General features: G+C 58.7%; 1 protein-coding gene across 7 annotated transcripts in view; it reads left to right on the top strand.

The window, feature by feature from the left end:
* EXD3 (exonuclease 3'-5' domain containing 3) overlaps positions 1-11,116 on the top strand; it is a 251,278-nt gene extending 240,162 nt beyond the window's left edge. For 4 of the 7 annotated variants that reach the window (XM_041406500.1, XM_041406498.1, XM_041406499.1 and 1 more), the window contains 2 exons: positions 1,628-1,721; positions 10,194-11,114. In XM_041406500.1, the coding sequence (XP_041262434.1) occupies positions 1,628-1,721; positions 10,194-10,510 (411 nt within the window). In that variant the 3' untranslated portion in view covers positions 10,511-11,114. Of the gene's footprint in view, positions 1-1,627; positions 1,722-10,193 lie in introns of those variants that run through there. The other 3 variants (XM_041406503.1, XM_041406504.1, XR_005952833.1) reach the window with 3 other exon arrangements.
* Positions 11,117-16,224: the final 5,108 nt, after the last annotated feature.

The raw sequence follows: 16,224 nt of genomic DNA, 5'->3' as shown, positions 1-16,224 counted from the left end.
TTGTCCAATCTCTGGTCAGACTCTGCAGAAATTCGTGTTCCCACAAATCACAGCATCATTCTGCTCCCCTGGGCTTTCACCCAGATGCATTTCCCTGGTCCCTGGGTTTGAGGGTGAGACCAAGGAGGGCTTTGCCCTGCTCAGGGCAGGGGGACATGCTCAGCCCTCCGTTATATCAATGCTCTCATCTTGTCCCCAGCATGAGCAAGGAGCAGTGCAGGGCTCTGTCCCCAGTTGCTCGACAGGTTGTTCCCCGATGCTGCCGTGCAAGTCAGAGGATTGCTGCAAAATCCCCTTTTAAAAGTGATGTAGTGTTTTCCATGTCATTTGGGTGCTTCCAAGATCACCCCTTGTCCATCTCTGTCTGTCTGACCATGCTGCTGCTCTGCAGGGCTGGAGAAGTGGGGCCTCAGGGAACTAAGCCCAGGTGTCTTTCTGGCCAAAAGGCTGGGGATGTGTGCTGGGATGGGGATAGACGGGGAGTGTGTGCTGGTTTTGTGGACGCTGCCAGTGGGAATCACCTCGTGCTGCAAGGCAGAGCCAGGACATGGTGGCAAGCTCGTTTCCAAACAAATCACCCTGCCCCGTTCCTCCTGCAGGCAGCTGTGTGGGAGCAGGGCCATCACTGCCCCGTGCCATGAGCCCAGCACTGCTCCAGCCCCAAACCAGCAGAGTGCCTGCCAGCCCGCACCAGGGCCTGGCTGGGAGCTGGAAAAACCTTTCTGGTTTCAACAGGCTCTGGAGTAAAGCCCCTGGCAGGGAACTGACTTGTTCTGGTTAGTGAAGTTGCTCACCTCTCTCCCTCCTTGCCTTGGGTGCAGTGTGCAGAAAACAGCCTCTCAAAACAAGCAGCTGACAAAAGGTGTTGTGGCGCATCCCAACAACCAGCTCCCGGCCCAGGATGGAGGGGAGAGGAGAGGGAAGGTGTCAGGGAGCCTGCAGTGCTCCCAGGGAGCTTTAGTGCTGCTCACTCTGGGCAAGTGTGTTTGGCTGCCAGCTGTACCCTGTGCTTAGCCCCAGGCACCATCCCTGGGTGCTCCTCAGCAGCAGGATTTAGGGAGCTCTTTGGGGTCTAGCACCTGGCACATGGGGGCACTCAGAGACCTGTCTGGGTACATTTTGGCAAACAAAAGGTGGGGTAGAAAGTGTGACTCAGTGTTGACAATGCTGCAGCAGAGACAAGCCAAGCAGAGCCAAATGAGAGCCCAGAGTGTTTTGGGGTCCACAGCCATCATCCCCAGCCTCTGTCAGAAAAGAGAGATCAAATCTTGAAGCCACAGCCGAGACTTTGCATGTCTGCTTGATGCTTTAAGGCAGCCTCGTTGCTGGTGTGTTCTGGCCGGGGAGCCAGGGTGGGCAGCAGCACTGGCAGCCTGGCTGGACACGTGGCTGAGCACACACAGAGGGAGCACCTCTGAAGGGGGTTCTTGGGCTTGTGGCTGGTGCCTGTGCCTGTCCCTGCTCAGTGGGACCGGCCTTGCCCTGGTTTCCCTGCTGTGGTGCATGTGATGGGGGCTGCCCAGCCTGTGCCAGGGGTGCCCAGCATGGGTTTGTGCCCTGGGCAGGCAGGAGGTGCCCGGGGAGCACGATGGCCATCTCACTGACCTTCCCCTCTCTCTTCTCTCAGGTGTGCAATTGCAACAAGTACCTGAAGGTCTCACGGGAGAGTATGAAGCAGCTGGTGGAGAGCAGCAGACAAGCGTCAGGGGAGAACAGTGCAGGTGAGTGGTGGGTAATCCTTCCCTGAGACTCACTGCCCTGGACAGAGCGGGACCATCCCCCTGGGCCTGGGGGTTTCTCAGAGGGGGATTGGAGTGCCCTGCCATCAACCTGCCACAGGGTGCAGACCCACAGAGCTCTTTCAGGTCCGGTTTATGTCTGCCCTGGCTGCCCTGTCCTGCCCTGCAAGGCACAGGGTCGTGCTTGGGATTGCCCAGCCCGGGGAGTTGGTGACATGCCAGCAGTAGCTCAAGTGACAGCCTGAGGCCTTCATCACCTGAATGTGAAAAACTCAGCTTAGGTGGTGAAATGCCTCATGGCTGGAGCTGCTCACAGTGCCTTCCTCACCTGCCCAGTGCCTTCCTCACCTGCCCAGTGCCTCTTGAGTTAGGTCAGGCTGCAGGGAGGTGAGTCAGTGCCGCCTGCCCAGCCGGGCTCCAGCGGGCTCGGGGGAGAGAAGGCTCCTCCATACTCCAAGCTGCATTGACCCACACACTCCTCCCCACAGGGAAACACATTTTGGTGGCAAGCGACACCATGGCAGGCACACCAGAACGGGGATGTGCCCCTGTTGCTGCTCCAGCCCAGCCCGGGCTCTGCCCCCGCCCTTTGGTGCATCACTTCCCCGGCTGCTGACGGCAGGGAGCAGAGGGAAGCGGCAGCTGCTGGGTGCTCCTGGCCGGCTGTGGCTTTGCTGGGAGCTGCACGTGTGGCTCTGGGGGTGAGGAACGTGGTGGGGAGGCTTTTCCCATGGTGCTGGCAGCCTGGGAGTGCTGTTCTTCCCCAGAGGCCGGGACATCCTCCCCAGCGGTTTCTCTGGTGAGGGCACTCTCTGCGTGTGTACCCAGCAACCAGACGGGCCAGTTCAGCCAGTTTGAGTATGGGAAATAGAAATGCTGTGGTTTGTGTTCAGAGGGAGCCGTTTCCCCTTCCCCCTTCGGGATGAGGTTGATGGAGCTGGGAGGGTCTCACGCAGCACCGTGGCTCCCCCGCACAGACTCTTTCAGGGACCACCTTGCTCTACTCTTTACACTCCATCTGCAACACCCCGTGTCCCCATCGGGCCGTGCAGTCTCCTGCTGGGTCCCCCATGTCCCTGGGGGGCTCATGGGGAAGGAGCAGGTGGGACCCCTGCAGTGGCCGTGTCACTCATGACCTGGTCGGGGAGCCTCCTCCAAGGGGGAACATCTCTGCCCCAAAGGGAGCATCCTCTGCCCCGGAGCAGGCAGGGGCAGGGACCAAAGGTGCCACAGCATCCCCAGAGGGTTGGTGGAGACATGAGACAGAAGCTGTGATTCCCAGACTGGCGGGCACAGCAGGGCTGGAGACTTGCCAGCAGAGTCCCCTGTGACCCAGGGCCCTGGCCCCATCCTGGGGGTTCCATTTCTGTTTGCACTTTGCTAGGAGCTGCAGGGATTGCAAGCAGAGATTGCAAGTGTGAGCTTAACTAGGTTGCCCCAAAATGTCCCACCTTGGGTCAGATATTCAGGAAGACAAGTAGGAAGGGTGTGCTGACAGTGTTCTGTCAACGCTTGGTGGGGACAGTGGTGGCATTGGAACAGGCTGGGCAGCCACAGAAGTGGGTCAATAAGAAAAATCTCACCTGTTCCCTGATTTCCTTTACATTTTCCTGCTGAAGAAGTTGGTGGCAGGACCTGCTCTGCCCTTGTCATGGCCCAACACATGGCATGGGTATGTTCAGCACCCACAGCCCTACACCAGGGCTGTCCCCTGTCCCATGACTCCAGCCCAGGCCATGTCGTCCCTGTCACACCCCTGTGCATGGCCCAGACCATGGCCAGGTGCTGCTGCTTGGCAAGAAAATGCCTTTTCCCTGCTCCTGCTTCCAGGCAAGGAGGGAGCCTCCTGCCATGGGGCGCCTCACCTCTCCAGGGAGGAGCTGGTGGCTGCTGGGGCAGATGGGTGATGGGGACAGATCCTTCAGGACCACTTCTCAACACAAGTCTGTGTCTGGCCCAGGTGCTCCCAAGTCCTGGGGTCCAGCTGCAGCCAGTGCTGCTTCATTTGGTTCCTGGATTTTTATAGCAGGGCTTCAAAGTGATGAAAGGCCAATTATTCATCCTGTAATAGCTCACTCTTACTTGGAGCTAGGACTTTCACAGGTTTTAGGGAACATAATCCTTGACACAGCCACATTTTTTCCTGCATGAGGGTTTTGACAAATACGTCTGCAAATTTTGCTGCAAATAGTTTCAAGCCCAAACAGCTTTGTCCTGTGATTTCCCAGTGGGATGCTCTGAGCAGCTCAGGTGCTTGGAGCAGACAGGGGGAGAGAGGGGAGCAGGGCTCTGGGGTCACCAGGGGGCACAGGCAAGCCCTCGCTGGAGGTAGTGACAGATTGTGGCTCCCAAGTGACCCAGGGGAATGGGCTGTGTCACAGGCTCTCGTCTGGTATGGGGAACTCTTGCTTAGTCAGTGCAGTAAAACCAGCTGGCATGGGGCCCCAGAGCTCAGTGGGTGCTCTGCCAGATGAAATCTGGTCTCTGGGAAAGGCGAGGATGTAGCACATTCCATCGGGTTGGGAGCTGCCAAACAGAGGAGCGAATGTAATTGCAAAATCTCCCCTCACATCTAAAATGTGCTGCAAAAGATGAAAACAATGGATCCCGATGCCCTTGGGTCTGTGGTGCTGACCAGGCAGGGTGCAGCCTCCACTCCCATGCTGGGTGGGCACCCTCCCTGCCCAGCTGCCAGCGCTGGGGCTCTGGACACAGGTGCAGGATAAGTCCCTGATGGCCCCAGCGGTGGCTGGAGGAGCAGCCGGAGTGTCCCTGCACTGGGTGGCAGGATGGCATCGGGCAGCTGGGGCACCCACCTTGCCCCTGCCAGCCTGAGCAGTGACTTGGGGTTTCTTTCCCTTCCCAGCCCTCGGCTCCACCCCAAGCCTGGGGAAAAGCCAGCAGAGATGGCTCAAGGCAGGCGGGAGGAAGAGGTGCAGGCCACAGTGTGGGAAAGGCTGGGGTGGCAGCAGGACAGTCCCTGCTCTACAGCCACCACACTGGGGCAGCTGAGGGCATGGGCTGGTGGGACCCACTCCCCTTAGCCAGGAGCTCTGATGGACTTGCCCAAACCCTACGGCTGAAGGCTTCCCTGATCAACAGTATATGGCTTTGCTGTGAGCGTCACACTTGTTTTCTTGCCTTGGGAAAGGTGTGAGATAGATCCTTGTGCTGTCCCAGAAGTGTTCTTGCACCCATGGATCCTCACTGCTTTGTACCAAACTCCGTTTGTGGGGCCAAGGCACCCCCATTGTCTTGGGCTGCTCTGAATACTTCTGCATGGGAGAGGATGAGATCCCTAGGGGTTCCATCCCTGGATCCAGGGAATCCCCTGCCCCCTTCAGCCACCCCCTGCATTTAGGCTCTCTCTTCTCCAGGATGCAACAGAATAACAGGAGCATCTTCACGTGTCCAAGCAGGGTAGGGCTGGGACCGGGGACTGCAGTGGTGAGACCGGCCAGAAACACCTCCCAGGCTCAGCTGGGTCATGCTCTGCCGGCTTTCACTCTTCAGTGGAATTCACTTGCTCATATGGAAAAGCAGGGCAGGGCTGGGACCCGGTGATATTGTTGTGTGTGCTGGTTTGCAGAGCTCTGCTGTGCCTGCTGACAGGGGCACTGTGCCCAGCGTGCCCCAGAAGAAGCTGGGGGCCCTTCAGAGCCAGGGATCACTGCGTGCTCCTGCCCAGCACTGGCTACAGGGGTTGGCAGGGTTCTCTTCACAGCGGCACGGGGAGATGAGAGCAGCTGGAGCTGCCTCTTGCTTGAGCTCATCCTCCCTCCTCCACCCTGGGAACATCTTAAGATCACGGCCAGGGTGCTGCAGCCCAGGTTGCACAATCCCAGGTCCTTTGTCCTTTGCTTATCTGCCTTATCGAGGAGGAAAAGATAACCAGGCATCTTCAGTGCCCTGCAATCAGCACATTTCTCAGGCTCGTAACTCCTCTTATCAGGCTGATCTCTCACCGAGGCCGAGGTTTCCCATGCACCTTTGTACTCCAAGAATGCTCCCAAGTCTGTGTTCAGCCTTGTGCAAAGCCTCGACCAAGCTGCGAGCTTTCTCCCCAGCCCCCAGCCCTGGCTGCCCCGCACTCCGCTGTGATGGCTCTGGCTGTGGCGGGCGCAGGGCTTGGGGCTGGCACAGGGCTGCTGCACCCACAGCCTCTCCAGAGGCAGCAGGAGCTGCCAGGTCCTTGCCTGAGCCAGCTGGGACAGGTACCCAGCTCCTTGCCCCAAGGCCTTGGTTCAGGCAGGGGTGACACAGAGGGACCTGGGCTAGAAACAGGGCCCATGGGGCAGGATTTTGGGCAGAAGTACCTGGCTCCCTGGGAAGTTGTTGGCTACCACCCTGGGGACAGGTTCTTTCCAGCCAAATCGCGGTTGTCGGGGCTGGAAAAGGAGAATGGGCACAGGTTCAAAAGAGGATTGCCCTGATCCTGCTCTGTCCCGTCTTTCCAAGCCCTGCTGTGCCCCCCTGTCCTGCTGTGGAAGTCCCGCTGCTGTCCCAGTAGTGCTGAGCCAGCATTCCAGCATTGCAGCTGACACAATAGGCTGGAGGGACTACAGGTCACCAGTGTCACCATCACGGTGGCCTTTCAATGTAACCCCCACTAAGAGCCCCTCTGTGTGGGGGAATGTGTGTGCCCTTGCCCGCAGTGGCAGCCCCTGTCCTGTCCCATGTCCATCCCATTGGGCTCAGCCCCACATCCCTGAGCAGGACCTTGCAGTGAGGCTCAGGAAGCTGCAGCTCCTGTCTTGCCCCTATCTCGGGACAAGCCACTGTGCCCCCACAGCCTCCCTGTGGCAATAGTTCAGGGTTACTGTGGGACTACCAAAGTGATCCTGGTGGCTGTGGGTCCCAGATGCTGCCATGTCCACCCAGGTGAAGGGACTGCTGGTCCTTTGGACTGCCCAGAGCCTGTTCAGTGCCCAGGGTGTGGGATGGGCCTCTGGCATGGGTCTGCCCCGCTGTCTTGGTGCTGGTGACTGGGGGCTGAAAGAAGGAGATCCAATCCAGGCTGGGGAGCTCCTGCTGCACCCACCTCATGGAGCATGGGGCCACCCCACCCTGGGGCATACAGTAGGGGCTTGAGCACAAAGCAGGGCTGCTGCAGAGGTGACAAGTGTGCGCAGAGGTGGGATCCCACCACTGAGAGTGGCCCTGCTTAGCTCAGGAAATAAGCAGAAATAAGCAGAATAGGGCTGCTGCAGCATCCTCTCTCCCCTGGGCATGGCAGCATTTGCTGGTGGTGAGACGTCATGGCAGGAAGAGCAGCAGGATTTGCTGTTCCCGTGGGATTAATTCCCACAGGTGAGCAGGGGTGGGCAGGAGCTGTGAGTGGGAAGCACGTGCGAGGCCAGGAGGAGATGGCTCTTGTGCTGAGCACTGCCCAGCTGGGGACAGTGCTGCGGGACGGCTCGCTGCCCATGGAACCCTGCAGCACTCATGTGCGGCTGCTCAGCCTTGGGGAGCTGGGGGCTGCAGGGCTCAGCCCCTCACCCAGGATCTATCATCCCCAGGGTGACCCAGCCAAGAGGAGGAGAGGTGAGTGAAAGGCAAAGGGGTTTTTATTTTCAAGATGTTTTATAATGGGATTATTAGTTCCCAAGAAGTGTTTCGAATCAATTTGGTAAGGAATTGCTTTCTTTTTCTCCTCCACGGGGATGGGGTGGGAATCCAGCCTTTGGTGTGAACCTCTCAGAGCTCTGGAAGCCACAGATCTGACAGGCTCCCGGCACACTGGAAAGATACGCTGGGCTCCCTGTGGCCCCATGCCCCCTACACACGCCTTTTGCTCCATCTCTGGTGTAACTCCGGGCTGTGCAGCATCCAGGCAAGCTGGGATGCAGTCCCGAGAGAACTGTGGCTCCACTGGGGAGGCCTCTGCCTGTCAGAAAGGGAAGAAAAAACTCTCCCTCAAGCCCCTCCCACCTTCCCCCTGCAAACCCCTGTTTTTCTGGGGGGATCCAGCCTTTCCCAGCTCAGTTTTCCCGTGTGCCCGGCTGGCATCCTGTGCCTGGCGCCTGGTGGCCCTTTCACCCTGTCGGTGAGGGGAGCACAGGCATCTTCAAAAGCCCTGGGAAGAATTTGGTGGGAGGGGGAGAAGGGGTTTTACAAGCTCCCATTCAGAAATGGTCACTTTGAAGTGATGTAGCATTTTCAACCCTTTGAAGAGCCACAATTAGGAGGGGGCTGGTGCAAGCAAAGGCAAAACTACAGGGTGACCATCACGGCCTTTCTCTCCTCAGGCTTTTAAGGGATGAACTTTCCCTCCCTGCCTGCCTTTTTCCCACGAGCCCAGGGGGTGGGATTGGAGTGTTTGGGGGAGCTGGAGGTTTCCCATCCCCCTGTGCAGGGAAGAAGGGGTTTGCCATTGGCTTTGCCCACCAGCAGCAGGACAGTGGAGGGAGCGTGATGGAAGAGAGAGCGAATTACTCAGTATCCCTGCAGGCACACGGAATGTGACTGCCCTGTCAGTGTGCTAGTACCATGTTCTGGCCAGGGAAATTTTAGGGTCCATGATGGGAAAAGCTGTTGGCCAGGGGTGCTGCATGCTGTCAGTGTCATTTCCATCGCATTGGATCTAAAAGTCCCACCCAAGGTTGATGTCCCTCCCTTCAGGGTCTGGTGCTCGAGAGCAGAGAGGATAGGAGAAAAAAGGGTGCCCAGGCTGAGGCCACCCCATACCACCAAACACAAAAGTGGCACAGGGCAGAGGAGGGTGGGAACAGGGTGAGGACAGAGCCGCTGTTCTTGCCTTGGGGATCTGCCACCCACTGGCTGGCTTTATCCTGGAGAAACCCCTGGGAAATGGACTCCTCCTCCACATCCCTGCTCTGGGTGGCTCAGGAATCTCCCGAGAGCAGCCTGGGTGTTTGAACACTTGCCAGAAATTGGAGAAAATGGGAAATTGAGGTCACTGTTTTCCCTTTAAGGATAAATATCTATCCAAAGCAGATACAGGGGGTGAAGGAAAGGCCCATCCAAGAGTGAGGCCATGGGGCACTTGTTCAGGGCACAGCCCTGGTGAGCCCAGCTCTTGCCCAGTGTCTCAGATGGGGCTTGGGGCTGCTTCCCTTTGTGCTGTGGCAGCAAACCCCAAACTAGTGCTGCTGCTGGGCAGTGTGGGGGTGAAGGGCTGGCCCGCAAGTCCCCCTTGAGAACATCCCCAGTGACAGCCATGACCCTGGGCATGGCTGATGGTGTGCTGGGAACTGGGGGTGACCATGCCCCAGCGGCTCGGGCTGGTAATTGTCCTAGGGAGGTGTGGAAGGTTTTGGGGGGGGGGGGAGGTTTTGGGGGGGGGGGGGGGGAGGTCTGGGGAACCCCCCTGAACCAGGGGCTGGTGTGAGCTGATCCTTCCACACCTCTCCCGGGCTGTGGCTCTTTGTGCTCATGCGATGGGCAGGCCCAGACCCCGCTGCACAGCTGAGGGGTGACTCTGCCAGGACAGGACAGCTCTCCCAGGATGGGATGGCCGCTTCAGGGCTGTTCCCAGCCGTGTGTTCCCCCACGGTAATCCCCAGCATGTCCCACCTCCTGACTCTGGAATGCAGGGAAGGACCAGCTGGGAATGCTGGTGTCCCTCTCGGTCCCAGCCGGCTCCTGACAGGGTCCCTATGATTCTGGAAAGGGTCGGGTGGACACCCCAGAAGTGTCGCTAGAGCGATGCCGGATGCCTTTTGTTGTCTTAATTGGTGCCTGAGCAGGACAGATCCCCCTGCCAAAACGGGGACATCCCACAGCAACAACTGCAGCCTGTTCCCGGCTGCCAGGCTCCCTGATGGACGGGAGGCAGCTCAGCCCTCGCCCTCCGCCGCCCGGACCCGGAGCGCGGCCGTGCCCCCGCCGTGTGCGAGCCGCGGGCCGGGCCAGCCGGGGGACGCGGCCCCTGTCACCGTGCCCCTTGCCCGGGGTACCTGGGGGGGTCACACACTGGGGATGGGGCCCAAAGCCCCGTGTCCGCGGGCACGCTCGGGCACTCGTGGGTGCCGTGAGCAGCTGATCGCGGTGGTGGTTTGCTTAAACTGCAGTGGGGGTTTCCCTGCTGCTTGCCTGCCCCATAACGCGGCCGGGGGTGGGGGCACAGCCCCGCTCCCAGGGCAGCCCGGCCTGACCTGTGACCTGGGGGCAAAACCAGCGCCCCCAGAACAGCAGCAGCACTGGAGCCATTACCCAGACTGGAACAGACCCCAAGACACAGCGAAGGAACTCAGGAGGTGCCAGGAGGCTGCAGGGGAGCAAGTGGCTGCACGGGTGCCACGCTTAGGGCAGGCAGCTCCTGGATGCTGGTGACCAGCCACCTTCTCCTGAGCTCAGGAGATGCTCCTCCCTGGGATGCAGGGCAGAGCCTGCATCCCTGCAGCGATGACAAGGTCGCTCACGTGGTTAAGCACAGATTCCACTCATCACACCAGTGACTGGTGGTTTATCTGCTGTCTCCTCTCTCCACAGGCTGCCTGGGGAGCCAGAGCTGCAGTGCCACTGAGCCAGTCTGTGACACAGCCCAGCCTGGCTGCACCCCACACAGCGAGCGGGCGGAGGGGATGGAGCAGTGCGGGGCAGCCCCGGTGCTGGCAGGAGACACGGTCCTGCAGGTCACTGCTATCCCCCCCGGGGTGCTGGACAGAGCAGAGCTCACCGACTTCTACTGCTGCACCTGCTGTGGGAAAGTGTTTTGGGAAGGGTCCCATTTTGGACACATTGTGTCCCAGTTTCAGGATGTTCTTGTGGCCTCTAGGGACACACAGGGCATCTATGAGCTGAGCTGAGCTGAGCTGAGCTGAGCTGAGGAGAAGCACGGGGGCTCCACAGGGGAACTGGGACTGCCTTGGGAACCTCAGCAGATTTTGGGTCCTGAGTTTCCAGAGAGAGTCTGGAAGTGGGGAGGTAGGAGCTCTCATTTTGGGATCCATCACGGAGAGCACTGTCACACGTGCACCAGTGGTTTGCAACAGCCCAAAAATACATGGCCTCTATGAGATCATTAAAGCAGAGGTGGCTGAAGAATGGACCCTTTGCTTTATTTCTGCTCCTCTCCAAATTACACATGGCAAGATGGGGGGAGGGCTCTGCTGAACAAAAGCACCGCCCCAGCAGTGCCAACCCCACCACACCCACACACCCCAGTGCCCCTCTGCCCACTCACTCAAGGGGAGCAGGAGCTGCATCCCCAACAGCAGCACAGGGCAGAGAGCATCCTGAGCACTCCCAGCCTGTGGGACATGTGCCAAGCCTCAACCCATCCCCAGCATCCTCTCACCCTGACCCTGTGCTCCCAGGAGGGAGCTGGTGGGTGCAGGAGTGGAGGTCTGGGGAGCCTGAGCATTGCTGGGCTCAGGGAAATTTCTGAGTGCACCACAATGCCCAGTGGCACCTGCACCCCCTGTGCTGCAGTCTGGGATGCCCCAGCAGGGCCAGGCTGGTCCTGGGGGGGTTCCACTGGTGCCAGAGCTGCCAGCCTCCTCCTGCCCTGGGGAGGCGCCTCAGCAGAGCCCCGTGCCCAGGCTCTGTGCAGGGTGCACAGGAGAGGCAATATGGTGTGGGCCCACTAATACCAGGAACTGCCATCTGTGGTGGGACTGGCCAGAGGAGGCTGCATCTCACCATGGAGATCCCAGCCAGGTCCTGCAGCTCCAGGGGGCTGTTGTCCAGTGCCTCCTGATCCACGGCCAGGCTCACACCCTTCCATCCTGAACAGAGGAGCATCTGCAAAATTCCTCCTCTAATCTGTTTTAACTGCCAGGCCCTGCTGTTATTGTTGAGAGGGCCTGAGGAGCTCTTGGCTGAGGTGTGACATTTATGAGCTAGCAAAGCACCTGCTCATGCACCTCATGCTGCAGTGCAGGACTCATTTTCCCTCTTCCAAAGGTCCTGGCCACATGGTGCCAGGGCCTCCTTCCTCCCAGGGATATCTCACCCTCTGGCTCAATGCTTTAATAACAGAAACACACCATTTTTCCACTTTAAATATTCTACTTTTCCATAAGATCCACAATATTAATGCCTGAGCATTAACTGGTACAAGTGACCCTAAAAGGCAGCCATCCCCACACTGCCAGTACGGGGCACTGAGCAGCCCAAGCCCCTCAGGCTCCACACAGACTCATCCTTGTGTCAGCATCCTGCTTCTTCAGGGTTTCTTCTGGGAGGGCAAAAACTGGGGATGAGGCAAAGCAGGAATGATGCAAAGCCTCCAACTGCTGGCCCCCACAGTGTGTGCTGCTTGGTCATGCCATGAAATAAAACTCTCCAAAATGGGATTAACCTTTCTAGGTCCTGTTTAGAGGAAGCTGCTGAGCCACAGGCACATCTGACCATTCATGGGCACTTCTGGCCTTTGCTTGCTGGGTTTTCCAGAGCTGTGGTTTCACATTAGTCTGCCACTGCTTCTGCTGTGGAGGGGAGCTCACACGAGATGGGGACACACGGCCCTGTCCCTCACCTGGGGACAGCTGCCTAGAAGGTGCCTTTCCCTCTGATCCCTGGGGACAGTAGGGTCACCTCCTGGTCAACTCCAGGATTTTATCTGCTTGAGAGCTCTCCCAGTTTAGGGGAGAGCTCTTGTGCTTACAGTCAGGGCTGTGCTAGGGCAGGGTCCCATGGCTGGGACTTGTTCTAGGACACCAGCCCAGGGCAGAATGCAGCAAGTAGTGTGTACCTGTGGACATGGCACAAAACAGCTCCTGGAGGATTCTGTCCGGCTCCTGGAGACAGGAGCAGTGGCTGGGACCCAGCACAGCACCTCTTCCTTTCTGCTGCCCACAGGAGGTGGTGCTGTGGTAGGAAGTATGCAGCAAGGTCACCTCCAATCAGACACGGCCAACAGCAAATTCCACATCAGATTAGCCTTGAGGAGCATCCAGGAGGTAATAAATTGTCCAGTTTTGAATGGTGGATACATATCAAAGGGAATTAAAGCAGCTTTCTAATCAGCCTACAATATTGTTTCCTTATCTGGCTGCTTAAAAAAAATTAATTACAAAATCCCATTGTCTGTGTCATACTAATGTTTAGCATTTATTAGGGCAGTAATGAGCCCGCCTTGGTTTTATGGAGCCGTTTGATCCTGCATGGGAAGGGCAGCTCCAGCAGTGCTGTGGCAGGGATGAGTGCTCTGGGTGGGCTGCCCACTCCAGAGCCCCTGGATCTGCTTCACCTGTGCTCAGCTCCTGCCTTTGCGTGACAGGATGTGTGAGGGGACCCTGGGATACAACAGCACTGAGGAAGGTTTTTATTGCTCTTTATCATGAATGAGATCTGGCTGAGCAGCGTCTGTCCCTCAGCCCTGGGAAACCACACGCTGCATCGGATGTCAGACAGTTCCTCTCCTCTCCTTGTGTACTCCCACACATCCTTCAGAGTTTGACAGGGACAAGGTGTTTGACACTCAGGCCAGCTTTAGTTTACAAATGAATATATCAACATTGTTCCTCATCAGGCAGGAATGCACTTCCCTCCCTTCTCCCCCACCTTATCCCCATCCCCTTCCGAGCAAACTTCCTTCCTCCTGTAATCTGGAGCGGAAACCTCGCCACATATTTGACCGGCTCACAGAAATCAGCTCAGTGTTCCCTGGCATGACTTTGTGCCTTGAACTAGGGCTGGTTGGTCCCTAAGGCAGCCAGCAAGGCACGGGAGGAGGAAGAGGACAGGGGCTGTGTCACTGCCCATCCTCATCCTGGAGCCGCTCTTCCAGCTGGATGCTCCAATTGAGCTCCCAGTTGCTCGGCTGCCATTTTCAAACAAACCTGTGTGGTTTTGGACACAGATCCAGCCCGAGCTGGCTGTGAGCTCCAGCCCTTGTGCTGCCCCACACCACGGGAATTCTGCTCCCACAGGGCAGGGTCACTGCGCACAGTGAGGGGAGAGGAGAGAGATGTCCTATGGAGGAGAGACATCTGCATCAATCAGGGGACATTTGCTCCCTGGGGAATAGCCTGGGACCAGACCTTTCCCATCAACCTGCCAATATGTGGGCATGACCCTTAGGCAAATGAACTTCTATCACTCACCAGGCATGTGTCCCATGGGGACTATGGCCGTGTCACCCCCAAGCCTGCTTAGATCCCAGGGCTGCCCTCACAGAGCAGTCAGCACGTACAGAGTCCAGTCCTGGTAGGCTGTAATGAGTCTTCTGGGGGAACTGTGCAGTGGGAGCAGTGGGGTGACATAGCCCCATCCCACAGTCACCCACAAAGGAGTGGCCATGCAGTGCAACCACGTGGTGGTGCAACCAGATTGCCCAGAGGTTGCCCCTGGATCACTAGAAGTGTCCAAAGCCAGGTTGGACAGGGCTTGGAGCAGCCTGGGATAGTGGAAGGTGTCCCTGCCCATGGAAGGGGGTGTGATAAGATGAGTTTTAAAGATCATTTCCAACCCAAACCAGTCTCTGATTCTGTGGTAAGTGGCCCCAAGAACCATGTGTCTCAAGAGATGGCAACAATTTCCTGGCACCAAAACCCTGCACTGACACTGGATTCATCCTGGAGCTCGTTCAGATGATCCAGGATAAAATAATTATGGCCCAAAGGCAGGGAGGCTGGCCCAGGGCACATAAAACCAAGGTCTGTGTCTCCAACCAACTCTATCAGCACCTGCAAAGTGAGGATATGGTCCTTCCACGTGCCAGTTTTCCAGGACCAGAAGCTCCACAAGCAGCTGCCAGCACACCAGGTCAGGGGAACGTGATGGTGTCAGTGTAGCAGAACACAGGTTGGAGCCATGGCAGTTTGGAGAACGTGTGCTCAATCCCACAGGGACATCACTCAAGGGGATGCCTCGGCATGGCCTGGCAGCACTGAGACACTGGTGTAGCCCAAGATCCCTGCCTGTGGCACCAGGCAGGAATTCTCCAGCTCCAAATATGTCCCAGCTTGTGGCCTTTTGCTCCAGGAGCATTTTTGTGCTGTCAGACACCAAGACCATGGGTTACCTCAGAAGAGCTGCAGCATTTCCAGCAGGATAAGGACTGACAAGACAGGGCTCTGGAGTGGTTAAAGGCCAAGCTGCAGTAAGATAACCCAAACTGTACAGCACAGCACCACATCCTCCAGCCCAGGGACACCCCTGCCTGTGTGCTCCCCAGAGGACAATAACGATGTGTAGTGTTATGAGTCTCACTCAGGTTTTAAACCCTGTTTGTTCCAGGCTGGGAGGGACCATGCAGAACAGCATCTACAGTGACATCCGTGGGAAGTGGCAGTCCCCAGACCATGTTCCTGCAGTGGCCCCTGTGGTGTGGGAGTCCCAGGAGGATGCCCTTGTCCACAGAACTTCCCAAACCACTCATGAGAGCTTTCCTTGTGGTGCTGTGCTCCCTGCAGAGGACACAGGGCACCCACACGTCTTCACTGCAAGAGCATGAGGTTTCCCTTGCAAACCCCCGGCTCTGGCCTCAGGAGCTCTGCCTGAAGGGCTGGCAGGGTCCCAGCCCACCCAGGCACAGTCTGGGTGCCACCGAAGGCTCCTGCTGTGTGACATGTCCATGGGGAGAGCGTGAGGCCAGTCCCATGGCCACGCCTCTGCTTGTGCAGCTCTCAGACCACAGGGAAGACAGGTGTCCCCTGAGACCCCCCTCGACCTCTTCCCCACCTCATCCCCACAGGGATCCCCTTTCCTGTCCCCAGAGGTGAATCCGCACAAGGGAGGCTGTTCCCACGCAGCAGCCACAGCCCCGGCTGGGCTCCCTGCATCCCCGCACCCCACATCTCCGCGCTGGGGCAGGCGGCACTGGCCGAGCCCCGGCTTTCCCCGTCGGGGCTCCGACAGCCGCTTTGCCAAACAGCCCGGAGGCGAAGCGCCGGCGTGGCCAGCGGCGGAGGAAACCTCCGCGCTTCCTCCGGCTCCGGGGAGCCGGGCGGGGAGGGCGCTCTCCCTCGCACGCCTCTCGCTGCGGCTCTGCGCTGGGAAGAAAAGCTCCCGTCTTTCCCACGCTCTCCGACACATTTTAATGAATTAAGTGGGGGCACGCCCCCTCGCCGCCTGCCCCGGATCCGTCCCCCCGGCTCTCCGGCTCCCTGCAAGGAGGCCTCGGGGGCTGACTGGACTCTCGCTGCCGTCGTGTCCGCCTGGCCGGGAGGACGGGCATGACCCGCTGGGGTTTTTTGGAAGAGGGCTGCGGCGTGCCCAGCCCAGCGCGCCCAGCCCCGGGGCGGCTCTGAGCCCCGCCGGCGGTGCCGGTGGCAGCCGGCCCTTCTCCCTCCCTCGGGCTCTCACGGGCACGGGGAAATTTGGCCGTCACGTCTCCTGGGGAGGGGAAATTTGTTCCGCGCCTCTCGGCGTGACCGCTCGCTTAAGGCATCGCAGCTCCGGGGCCCTTCCCCGCCTCCCGCCACGTCTTCCCCTCGCCTCCGAAGGGAGCGGGTAAATCACTGGGTGGGACTGCTGGTGTTGCAGGGCCCCATAAAGGGAGGGCAGGGGCCTCCCAGCGCCGGCCGCGGCCCCTGACAGCCCCTTCGCGGCCGGCGGGCAGCGGAGCCGTGCG

This window comes from Onychostruthus taczanowskii, unplaced genomic scaffold, assembly GCF_017590055.1.
Source record: "Onychostruthus taczanowskii isolate IOZ18803 unplaced genomic scaffold, ASM1759005v1 scaffold25, whole genome shotgun sequence".
Taxonomy (NCBI): domain Eukaryota; kingdom Metazoa; phylum Chordata; class Aves; order Passeriformes; family Passeridae; genus Onychostruthus; species Onychostruthus taczanowskii.
This window is presented reverse-complemented; position numbering and strand designations above follow the sequence as displayed.